The sequence below is a fragment of the Nipponia nippon genome, unplaced genomic scaffold (genome assembly GCF_047370975.1).
Source record: "Nipponia nippon isolate SJK-2023a ecotype South Korea unplaced genomic scaffold, ASM4737097v1 scaffold_11, whole genome shotgun sequence".
NCBI classification, from domain to species: domain Eukaryota; kingdom Metazoa; phylum Chordata; class Aves; order Pelecaniformes; family Threskiornithidae; genus Nipponia; species Nipponia nippon.
In genome coordinates, this window is record NW_028262302.1 from 28669007 (window position 1) to 28681374 (window position 12368).

At 59.6% G+C, this 12368-nt stretch overlaps 1 protein-coding gene across 1 annotated transcript; it reads right to left on the reverse strand.

The window, feature by feature from the left end:
* Positions 1-1956: 1956 nt before the first annotated feature.
* On the reverse strand, positions 1957-7014 carry PTGER2 (prostaglandin E receptor 2). Its single transcript, XM_009472741.2, has 2 exons — positions 6156-7014; positions 1957-3784 (listed from the first exon to the last, which is right to left on the reverse strand). Exons 1-2 carry the CDS (start codon positions 7005-7007, stop codon positions 3539-3541), a joined length of 1098 nt encoding a protein of 365 aa, XP_009471016.2. The 5' UTR covers positions 7008-7014; the 3' UTR covers positions 1957-3538.
* Positions 7015-12368: the final 5354 nt, after the last annotated feature.

Below are 12368 nucleotides of genomic sequence, written 5' to 3' on the forward strand. Positions count from 1 at the left end.
ACCTGATGCCATCCCTTGTCCCCAAAGGGTGGCTTCTCCCACGCTCCTCTTCAGCAGCTTGATTTCCAGATGGAAATAAAGACCCACCTGGTGCTTTCTTGCACCAGCAGGTTTCCAGCTCTGCTCCACAGTATGGAGACAAAAAATCATTAAGGGACAGCACAGACAGCGAAATGACACTTTGGCATCTTGCGTTTAAGCCGAGCAGACGTCGATTCAGCTGAAGAAAGTCAAATTAATTTGGCTTTCGTAACGGCTCCTGCGTGATGCTAATTTGGCTTTCGTAATGGCTCCTGCATGATGCTAATAAAAGCAGTGGTTTGTGCAGCTCAGGGTACAAAGATATTCATGGCCCTCCTTGTCCTCGCAGAGCTCTAATTATGGCCCTTTTCTCATCTGAAAGAAGGGGCAGAAGGGCTGCCTGATTGCTTTTTTTGTTTTCTGGGCTGGGGGGGGGGGGGGGGCAGCAGCGCCTGGGGGTAACCCATGGCCAGCAGCTCGGCGGTTGAGGCCGCATCCCTCCCCGAGGAGCGGGGTGTAGGGCGGTCCCCAAGCCGAGCGGTGTCCCACAGCATCTCCAGGCGAGGGACCCGTCTCTGCAGGATGCATCACGGGACTCAGGTCTCGGGAGGTTTCTCTCCTTGCATGCACCAAGCCTCTCCCAGGCTCACAACCAATATCTCTTTTTTATTTTTATATTAAATTTCAGCCAAAACATTTCCCTGACCCCACTTGCCAGGATTGCTGGCCCTTACTGGCGACGGCTCGCACGCGAGTGACTCTGCCACAGCATTACCCTGCGAAAAGCAGATCCCCGGGGGATGGATGTTGTCTCCCAGCCCCACGTTTCCTGATGAGGAGCCATAAACCTCCCAAAAAAACAAGCAGCCGGCAATTAGTGGTCAGCAGCCGAGCTGGCAGCCAGCGGGAGCGGATCCTCGGAGTGAGAGCCACCGGGAGCATCCCACCTTCGGGTCATCCCCTGTGCTGCCATGGATGGCCCTGGGTCCTCTTCCCACTGCTGTCATGTGCCTCGGCGGGCTGTTCTCTGCGGGATGTGACCCCCCCTGCCATTTCCAATGGGATGTTTTTTTTTTTTCTTTTCTTTCCATCTTTTGCATGCCAGGCAGCCTTTCCCTCTGGCTTAGAAGAGGATTAGGCAACTGGTCCTGAAATTCCAGCGTGAGCAACCAGGTCACAACCATCCAGATAAATAAAGCACACGACCCACAGCTCTTCCTGAAGCTTTTGGCTCCTTTGCAAGCCAAGCACCCACCGAGACACAACGGGGTGCACAAGCCCTGAACCCAGAAAGTGCCTTTGCTGCTGCTGCGTGCACGGCTGGGGGAAATAATTGGGGAGGGGAGACCGTGACCGCCCAGTGGCACGTGGGAGTCTGCCAAATCTGGAGATCCAGGGCTCAGCGACAGGGTTAATGACTTAATCGCATGAGCTATGTGCCAGCGTGGGGAGCGCCCCAGCTGCAGCCCCATGGGCAAGGCACATCTCGCACCCACCCCACCCCCCCCGAAATCCCCTCCCCGAACCCCCCAGCTGCAGGGTGCTGCCAGAAACCCGCCGGCGGAGCTTGCGCAATAGCAGCCCATGCCTGACATCTGCCCACACGCATTTCGGAGGCCAGTAAACTTCCTGTGGATATTGGCTGCCTGACAAAAGTGACATAAATTGTGCCTTTTTTTAGTCTGGATTTTTTTTTTTATTATTATTTTGATAACAGGTAGGAGCTTGGCCTGCCTCTCCCTGGCTTCGGGATATACAAGTTTTAGGGACGAGCTCAGAGGTGGAGGTATTTCATAGCTCAGGGGGCCAGGTTGCAGAGGTAAGGCAAAAATGTCATCACATTATCTATAAAACACGGTTTATTTTCACTTTTTAGGAAATTGTAAGCACACATTTCCCCTCTCAGCCTCCCCACCTGCCCTCTCCCCCCATTCCCAAGGCTTCATCCCACCAATGCTCCAGGCAGGCGATACTTTTCCTCCAGGAGCCAGATCTGCCCTGAGGTGCATCTTCAACGCAAACCCACACACGATTCAGCAGGCTCCTTTGAGAGACATTTATTATTTAAATAATATTTTTTTTTTTACATCACCTCAACCAACGAACGGCAGAAAAGCTCCAAATCCCGGCACCTTTGGGCTTTCTGAGCAGAGCTGCAGCTCTCAAACGGAAAACGAGATGCCCCACTTGCAATAGCGCAAGGACACGGTGTTTGTTTGCATGAACGGGAGCCATGAGCTCCCAAGCAAGCCCTAACGGCAGCGATGGCCTCGGGACAAACCCAGCTCACCCACGGGGTCGGATGCTTCTTACCCCGGTGGGGACCAGCCCGGAGCCCCAGGAGCAACAGGCGCATCCCACAAAACAAAATATCGGGGCTGAAGGATGCCGCACGACAGGGCAGGATTGATGGCCTGGATGTTTCTGCACTTGGCTTTTTTGGTTTTGTTGTTCTTTTGGGATTTTTTTTTTTTTTCAAATAAAACCTCTAGAGAAGCGATGCCCCTGAGCAGGTTTGTCCCAGGCTGGCAGGAGGATGAGCAAAGGCTCTTGGTCAGGCAGCCCGGGAGGACGAGCCCTCCTCCGTGCCAATCCAAAACCCAGCAGCAGCATCGCCCTGGACGCGGGTAAAGCGCATGGCTGCGACCAAAACCTCCCATTCCCTGGTCAGGCTCTTTTTTCCCTTTGTTGGCTCCTGCACAAGCTATGGGGCAAAGAAAATTGCAAAATGGGTGCTCAGGAGGGGCCGCACAGCTCCCCCGGCCATCGCAGCACAAGGGAAGTGCAACAATTTGGCTTTTTTCTGCCCCGGTGCCCCTCAGACCCACAGGGCTGGCACCCACCGGAGCCCAAAACCCCTGGGGGCGGGGGCGGACAGACAGACACATGCACACAGACCTACACCTGATAAAGTGCATTTCTTTAGGCAACCAGCCGACCAAATAAAGGGGAATATTTGGGGATACACTGCTCCCTTCTCCTACCCGATCCCTAGGGACCTGGAGGGAGAGATGGGTGCTTGCAGCGACGGTGGCCACCCAGCCCCATCTCCAGGACCCGTACCCCTGCCTGCACACTGCCTTCAGCCCGAAACGACCGCTTGGACCTTGCTGGGAAGCACGGCAGCGGGAAGCTCTGCTCCCCAACGCTGCCCGCACAGCAGCAGTGTTACAGCAAAGCCCCCCACGCTTCGCCCCCCGACCCTCCCGCAGCGTGGCCGAACGCAGCCTGCACCCTTTGCCGAGTGGGAAAAGCCCCGTCTAAGGGCAACAGCGATATCCAGGTACTCATCAGCCCTTCCAATCCTGTCCCACTGTATTTTTTGCCCTGTGAGAGACCACACTGGCTTTCCAGGGGCTTCCCAGACACGCGGTGACACCCGGCCGGGCCACCCGTACCTGGCCCACCCTGCAGCAGATACGTCTCTTTATGGGCCATAAGGCAGAGCGTCATTAACATCTGCCAGGGCTGCGCTTCACCCCAGCCTGGCAGATGTCTCCTGGAAAGGCCAATGGATCTATTGCCCACAGGGGTCCAGCCGTGCTGCCAGTTTTGTCTTTGTGGGGGACGGAGTCCGTCTGTCCTGGCTCATGGGGGTCACCTGGCAGCACAGCAGGGAGCGCATGAACCGCAGGACCGGTGGCCTCAGGATGGCGAAGACCCAAGGGTCGACGATGGAATTAATAGAGAGAAACCTCAGGGCTAGGAGGTCCCAGTCTTGGTTGTCCTCTTCCTTGCTGAACTTGTTCACGTAGGCACGGATCTGCAAAACACAACGGGAAGAAATAATGCCAGGTCTGGGCTTCCAGGAGCCGGCCCCTGGGCAGCTTCTCGGGGAGATCTGGGCTGTCACAGCACACTTTCTGCCTCCACCAGTTTAAACAAAGTTCTCGCTAAGGAAAGCCAGACCTGGGCTCTGCTCTCAGCACACAGTGAGGCTTCGTTTAGCCCTAGCGCAATTAAGCCAGCGGCTGCTCAAGGAAGTGGTGAGACCTTAAAAACCATGCGGGACAAATAAACGTGCAAGATGGAGAGGATGCAGGGTGCTGGACCACTCCAGTCCTTCCTGCAATGTGCCGACTCATAGCAGCTTACGGGGCTTCCTGGAAGGGTGACTCAGCACTCCTTACTCATACGGGTTGATTCGCCACCCCCTCGCTTCGGGGGAGAGGGGATGCTCGGATGGGGATGGGACCTGGGGGCGCGGGAGGCATGAGCATCCCTCCTCTGGCCGGGATCTGTCGGGTACCACCCAGGGCTGCTGCATCCCGGGGCACGAGGTGGCCACGGCGCAGCCGGTACCCGGGGCTGCCGAGAGCGCAGCGCTTCCGAGGGCTGCCCTGGGCTTGGGGCTTTTCTGGGGGAAGGATTTTGTGGTGCTGTGGCCTGATGCTCTCTGGGTTCGTCTGCCAGGGCTGCTCCTCAGAGGGTGGCTGCTGGGGGCAGCCCCAGCCAAAAGAGAAAGTGTCACACCAAGGAGGCACTGGCAGCTCGACCGCTCGGTTTGAGACGCTGCCAAAACGCAGCCCAAAGGCAACCCCACATGGGAGCCAGGCGATGGGAAAAGAAAAGCCGGCTGCACTTCTGGATAACACCGTATCTGCTACTGCAGGGGCCATGGGATCCCCATCAGCGGCACTCTCCCATCCCGTCTGCCCCCAGCAGACCCATAGGGCCCTGCCCACACATCCCCACCAAGGGGTCCCGCTTCGTAATGACCACAGCACCCAAACCCGGGCTTTTTCGGGACCCGGGGAGAGCCGCCCGTCATGCGTGGGCCCATTGACGGCAGCTGAAGCATCTCAGGATGTTGAGTCTGGCTCCCAGGATGCTCACGAGCGCCTGGACGTTACTGCTTTGTCTTTTCGCTGTCTTAAAGCCCAGGCAGCCTGGCTCGGCTACAGTCTGTGGTTATTTTCTTTTCCCTTGGGAAAAGAAAGGGAGAATGAAGGGAAGGTAGCGTCTATTTAACTCTGTGAGCACAAAATTAGCGCTGGCTGCACTCCCAACCTTGGTGGGGCTTCTAATGGGAATAAAATGAGTTCCCGCTGTGGCGGGCTCAGACACACAGGCAGGGGAGATGAGTAGCTCGAGGTGCTCCGGAGTCTGCAGTGCTGCTGGTGTAATACGGCTTGGATGGATGAGAAGCACCTTTTTGGTGGGGAGAGCACGGGGCAGAGGCAGGGGACTCCCTCTCTCCCCTTCCTCGCTTGGCTGCGGTGTTTCGACCCTGTCTTTCTGCTGGAAGCCTCGTGCACAGACGGGGCATGGGATGTGGGCACAACCCTTGGGAGGAAGCCTCCTGTGGCCCATGCGCCTGATCTCCGCTCCCAGCAATCGCCCATCTCCGTGCCCGTGCCCCGGTGTTGTCGTGGAGGAGTGGAGACCTCCGTCTAACGGTGAGGTCGGTGCTGCCCGCCCGCATCTCCAGCTCCATCCTTCCCTCTCGCCAAATCTGGGATAACTCTGCCCACCCAGCACACCCACTGTCTCCAGCCCAGCAGCATCTCCTTCATCCCCATCTTTGGATGTCCAACATATTGCTCTGTCACCCCTCACACCTCCACCATGAGTGCCTGGCTCCCGGGAACCGCAGTAACGCCGTGTAGTCCAGGGGAACCCTACCCTGGACCCTGCCTGGGCCGTGCTGCCTGGCCTCGGAGCCTCTGCGGGATGGGACGGCACCTCTGCTCCTGCTACCCCGTCCTCCTGCCACCCCATCCTTTACTGCCACCCCGTCCTCCTGCCACCCCATCCTCCTGCCACCCCGTCCTCCTGCCACCCCGTCCTCCTGCCACCCCATCCTCCTGCCACCCCGTCCTCCTGCCACCCCGTCCTCCTGCCACCCCATCCTCCTGCCACCCCGTCCTCCTGCCACCCCGTCCTCCTGCCACCCCATCCTCTTGCCAGCACTTGGGATACGGCGGCGATTCTCCTGGTTCCCCCTGGGATGTGCAAATTGCCTAGAGTTTGTGGTGGACTCGGGGTCTCCTGAGCTTCAGGAGGAGCGAAGCTTTGACCTCAGCCCTTGAGATCTGGGCAGCGGAGTTGGGGGGAGCCTTATAAAGGGAGGGAGAGGAACAGGGGTGCTGGGGAGAGGGACCTCACCCCAGGGGAGAGGCGGTCGCACTCACCGTGAATGGCAGGGAGCAGATGACGAAGGTGATGGTCATGATGGAGAGGAGAAGGAGATGGTCGATCTCCTCGGCCATGGAGAACATGCGCCGGCTGCAGCTGCCGGCCGCCTGGGGCTGCTGGAGCGTGGCCAGCCGGCGGGTCTTCTGCCCACGGCGGTGCATGCGGGCCAGGTTGGCAATGACGCTGAGGTTGCAGAGCAGCACGGAGAGGATGAGGAAGAGGAGCAGGGTGGCGTAGAGCAGCGAGAAGGTGAGGTCCAACCGAGACACCTCCCTGCCGCCGTTGTGCTGGAGGTAGTCCAGGCGCATCTGGATGAAGCACCAGGTGCCGGGGCAGTACTGCACGTACCGCCCGAAGCCCACCAGCGGCAAGGAGCAGAAGGCCGCGGAGAAGGTGTAGATGGCGGGCAGGGCAACCAAGCCCGTGCGGGGGCTGAGAAAGCGCTCGTAGAAGTAAGGTTGCCCCAGGGCCAGGCATCGCTCCAGCGCCATGGCGAAGAGGATGAGCATGGTGGCGAGGCCGAAGAAGCTCATGGCGAAGCCGAAGTAGAGGCAGATGTGTCCTCCTTGGGCCAAGGCGGTCAGGGTACGGTTGCGGTGATAGGAAGCCAGGACGAAGGGGCTGACGGAGCAGGTGCCCAGCAGGTCGGTGACCACCAGGGCCAGCACCAGGACGTGGAAGAGGGAGGGTGGGCGAGCGCGGGGCCCCCGCCGGCAGCGCAGCAGTAGCCCCAGGGCCAGCAGGTTGCCCAAGAGGCCGGCGGAGAACATGAGGGCGCTGACCAGCGGGCGGGCCCCGGCCGGCAGAGCCCCGCTGGGCTCGCAGGGGCCCCGGCCCGTCCCGTTCATCCCGGCCGCCGCCGCCCGACTGCGCCGCCGCCGCCGCCCGCCCCGCCGGCACCGCCCCCCGCGCTGCCCCCCGCCCCGCCCGCCGCCCCCCGGGCCCGCCCCGCACCGCCCCGCACCGCGCCGCCCCGGGGGCCCCGGGACGGGCTGCGGGCCCCGCTGCGGCTCCGGGGGGGCCGGGGCCGGGCGAGCACCGGGACCGGAGCGGGAGCACCGAGCACGGCCAGCCCCGGGGACGGGACGGGAGTCCCGCTACCGGGCCGGGAGCGCCGGTGCTGCTGCGGGGGAGACGAGGTACGGCGGGTCCCGGGGCCGGGCTGGGAGCCCCGGTGCTGCTGCGGGAGCCCCGACGCTAGGCTAGCCCAGATGCTGATCTGGGAGCCCCAGCAGCACGGCCAGCCCCGGTGCTGCTGCGGGAGCCCCGACGCCAGGCTAGCCCAGATGCTGATCTGGGAGCCCCGAGGCACGGCCAGTCCCGGTGCCGGTCCGGGAGCCCCGGTGCTGCTGTGGGAGCCCCGACGCCAGGCTAGCCCAGATGCTGATCTGGGAGCCCCGAGGCACGGCCAGTCCCGGTGCCGGTCCGGGAGCCCCGGTGCTGCTGTGGGAGCCCCGACGCCAGGCTAGCCCAGATGCTGATCTGGGAGCCCCATCAGCACGGCCAGCCCCGGTGCTGGTCCGGGAGTCCCAGTGCCGGTCCAGGGATCCCGGGCTCACAGCAAGACCTGGTGCCAGGCTGGGAGCCCTTGAGCCCTGACGCCAGGCTAGCCCAGATGCTGATCTGGGAGCCCCAGCAGCATGGTCAGCCCCAGTGCTGGTCCGGGGGTCCTGAGGCACGGCCAGCGCTGGTGCCGGTCCAGGAGCCCTGGGCTGACAGCAAGACCCGATGCCAGGCCGGGAACCCTTGAGCCCCGATGCCGGGCTAGTCCCAATGCTGATCTAGGAGCCCAGTAGCATGGCCAGCCCCAGTGCCAATCTGGGATCCCCAAGAGGCACAGCAAGACCCAGTGCCGATCCGGGACCCCCCGACTCACAGCGATACCCAGTGCTGGTCTGGGAGCACCGAGTCACATCGAGCCATGGTGCCAGTGCTGCTCCAGGAGCCGGGGGTGGGCCACGAGCCCCGGTGCTGGACCAAGAACCCCGAGGTGCGATGAGCCCCAGTGCCGTCTCCACCGGCCTGGTGTGGGGCGGGCTACCGGGGAGCTGCAGCTGAGCCTGGGCTGTGCAGGTGGGTGCCCATGGCCCCAGAGGCAACCGGAGCCCCTGGAGAACACCCTGCCCCATGGCCAGCCCCACACCATGTCCCCATTGCCCCTATATGTCATCGGAGCTCCCCATGGGGGTCCAGCCTGCAGCCAGTGTCTGGTCACAAATGGGGGGGACATGGGAGGGAACCCCTTTTCCAGCAAGCCTGGCTGAGCGCGGCTTATCTGCCCCAAATACCAGCTCCAGGAAAGCTCCTTCTGCTGGGGCTTTGGGCTCGGCAGGCGGCACAGGAAGCTCTCGCTGTTGTGAAGTGTTTCCCCAGCCATGACCCTGAGCCTCTCCCCACCTTGCTGAGAGCAAAGCCTTCGCCCTTGGCCTCCGAGCTGGGATCCGGCTCGGCTGGGGGCCAGGCAGGGCTCAGGTGCAGCCCTTCAGCCTGACCTAATGAGAAACTCTCCTTGCAAAGTGCTCTGGTTCCCCCAAACCCCGGTGAACCGCTGCAGCGTTGATGGGCTCCAGCATGGACGCAGCAGGTTGCTGCCACACGTGCCTTTTGGCTGTTATTTTTAAAACCTTGCTTTTGTAACAGGAACTTCGTAAAGGAAACACGGTATATGGCAAAGTCCCGGGCTGGGTGAGCTGCGGTTTGTGACAGCACCTTCATTTCTGACAGGACGCTCCTATTCCTCGCTTTGGTTTTGTTCGTCACACAGCTCAAAGGCTTCTTCGGCACGGCGGGGAGGATGTGCAGGCACCGCAGCCCCAGCCCTCCTCGTTCCCATGGCCAAAGCAATGGGTGTGAGGGAGGGGAAGGGGTTTTAGCTGACTCCCAGGCTAACTCAGAAAAACGCACGTCCCAGGACCTCTTTTCAGTCCCCTCCCAGCCCTGCAGACCTGATCCAGCAGAGCATGGGGGCACATCCGATGGTGGGAGCGATCCTGTTGGCTTCCCGAGGGCTGGATGGGGTCCTGGCATGTTCAACCCTCTGCGGTGTCCTCAAAATCAGGTTAAAAATGGAGCTGAGGGCAAATCCTGTCCCAGTCCATCTGAGCTTCTTACGGAGGCTGCAGCCTGCTCATCTGGAGACCTTTTCCGAGCAGAAGGCACCCTGTGGGGTGGTTGCTCCGAGGCTTTTTTCCCAGCCTCTCACTCCTTTCTGGTGTTGCATGTCACGGCTCAGGAAGGGGTTTTGGCATCTTCTGGAGCTCATTTTCCTGGCAGCTAATGGAGCCTTAAATACCCATTTGGGCCTTCAGGCTTCTCAACCGACAGTAGCCTCTGATGGGATATTTTTGCAATAATAGAAAAATTGCAGGGTTGGTTTTTTTTTTCCCTACCCCTTCTGAGCTCAAAACCAGGAACATGCCGCTTGGTATAATCTGTTTCTTGGGAAGTGTTTTGTTTTTTTCCTTTTGCTTCCATGTTTATCTCGGGTGTCTTGCCTCTAACAAGGACCATATGTCTTCCCAAGGGTCCTTGGCATTGTTTTCCCTAAGAGAAGATTTCCAGGGTTGGCCCACTTGGAGAAAAAAACTCTTGGGATTGTAGGAAAGTTGCATGAATTTTGTATAAACCCTGCAGCCAAGAGGACTCAACCTCTGGAGTTTGCTGCCTAGGGTTGGGGAGGGTGCCGCGATCCTGCTCCATCCCTGTTGGGTTTCCAAGGACGGCTTCGGCACGGCGGGCAGGGAGGAGATCAGCCCTCCTATGCATGGAGGGATGGACTGCATGGGTGGATTTCAACCCTTTTAAACCAAAAACCCATCTGACTTGTGTTTAGCAAAGCCAGGCATCATTTTTCTTCCAAAGCCTTCCCAGCCCTGTCCCTTATCTCATGCACCGGCGCTGCCAGCAGCCTCACCCACCACCCTGGAAAAGCAGGACTGAGCACCGGCGCGGCAGATCCAGGTTTCGATGCCTTGGCTTGCCGGCCTGTGCAAGCACCTGGGTGCATGGGTTAAAAAAAAAATAAAAATCAATCAACCCGCGCACCGGCTGGTTGTGTCTTACAGCCCCGCGGGCTGGGAACCCTGGCTTGGGTGCCTGGCAGCCCCGGTGCTGCTGCCTGCCCAGGCACGCGCCTTCCTGCTGCCAGAATGGCTGAAAAATGCGGGCAGACAATAAAAAATAGGGCTCTTTTTGCAAGAACTAAACAATTTGCCGGGAAATGAGCTTGTGCAAAGTTGTGCCTGGATTTCATGAGCTGAAAAAAAAAAAAACACAAACAACCCACCAAACGTGACCATGCTCGATTTATGTCCAGGAGAGGAGCGGGATGCAGGGTTAGGTGGTCCCGGTGACACCGGTGACACCGTGAGCGTGGGAGAGGGCAGCGGGCACTGCGCAACAGCTCCAAAAAGAGCATCGTGGGTGTGAGCCGCAGCCTTGAGCCGAGCAGCCTCTCTTTATTGCCTCCATTAAGCATTAGGTCCGTCCCTTTGAGGATCGCTGGCACGGGAGCCATCTGGCGCGGAGGGGGCCGGCAGGGAATGACTGAGCAGGGCGAGGAGCCCGGGAGGAGGACGCGAGCCGGGAGGGCTCGCACAGCCGCTCTCACCTCCTCGGTGTTTGGCCAGAGAGCCCTGAGCCGCTGGGCTGTTTTGGTTCCTGTTTAGCAACATTTACAACTAAACTGTGTGTTGCGGGGATTCTTTATTTTATTTTTATTGTATTTTTATTCTATGTTCATTTTTTCCCAAGCTCAGTAATAGGAAGGGCCTCTGAGCTTTGATGTAACTCCTGAAGCCCCAAACCATATGTGTTTGGGCTTTAAAAAGTCGGTTGCCCAAGGGAGCAACTTGGGGTGGAGAGTGGCATCCCCCTCCTCGCAGTGGCCGTGCCCAGCGTGCCCAGGCCAGCTCGGAGCCCAGCCCTGGCTGGGGACGTGCTGCCATCTCTGGAGAGGACCGCGATACGGCAGTCCCGGGCCCCAGAAACACGCCGAGAAATGATTTATCTGCTCGGAGAGCGGCCTGGCGTTCAGCCGCAAATGCAAACCTTGTTGGCTGCAGCCGGAGCTTGGCTTGCCCGGAGGCAGCGGTGGCCGGCTGGAGACTCCAAGTCTGCTCCCAGAGCAGGTAGGACACCGGGAAGGGCACGACACCAATTAAAAGCGCTACTGAAGCCAGATGAGCGCGGCAAGGTTGCTGGGACGTGCGGGGCCCAGCCGGGGAGCGGGGACGAGGCAAGGACAGGGGGGGTCACCCCGGCAGCCTGCAAGCCCCCGCCGCGCTCGCTGGCTCCGTGATTTCTTTGATGATAAACTCATGGATGGGTCAGACACTGTGGTGTGCGCATCATCTCAGGGCTCGGATGGAGTCTGTATTCATGCACCTTAATAAAGAACCTGTTTTGTTTTGGTTTTTTTAATTTAATTGCTGCTTTCCATGGAGCATGGTTGCCCTGGGCTCTAAATACACCTACTGTGGGGCAGGGACCTCTCCTGGGAGGTTCTCCAGGAGCAAATCCTCGTTGGGGTCATGGGCAGACGATGGCCTGTCCCAGCCTGGGCACACACTGAGCACCCACGGCTCACGTTGCTGCATGCTCCTAGGCTGGCCGTGCCTTGTCCGTCTGTCCTGAGCCATGCATGGATCCGTACGGTGAAGGAGATCCCAGGCCAGGGGGGGGACAAGAGCAAGATTTTGCAGAGCTGTTATCTCACCTGGCCTTCATCCCGCTGCGGTGAAACAGGTCCGGTGAAAGCCACGGCGCAGGCTCGGTGTTGTTGACTCTGCGGTCCCACGTGAGCCATCTCCAAGTCAATACCACACCAGTAACATGAAACCGATACGCAGACCAACCCTCATTTCATTTCTTTCTCCTGAGAAAACCCCGATGAGAGGCACTGAGCAGGGAGCTTGCAGGTCCTCCAAATACATCCCCAAATACAGGTCTGCCCTTTTCTCCAGCCAGGAGAGCCTGGCCGGCCAAACAGCCAGAGCCAACCCAGTCAGGTCACCTCCAAAAAGCCCCAGGATAGATTTGCATGAGTTTCTTCCTTGAAAAACAGAATCCATTTGAGACCAGGAGTAAATATCGCGTGAGAACTGGCAGGAACACAACTACACCTTGCAAGGCTTAGCTAAATAGAGGGAGAGAAGCATTTGCCCTGTCTCCTCCAAGGACACTAAGCAGATGGAGACTTTGGTCATCAC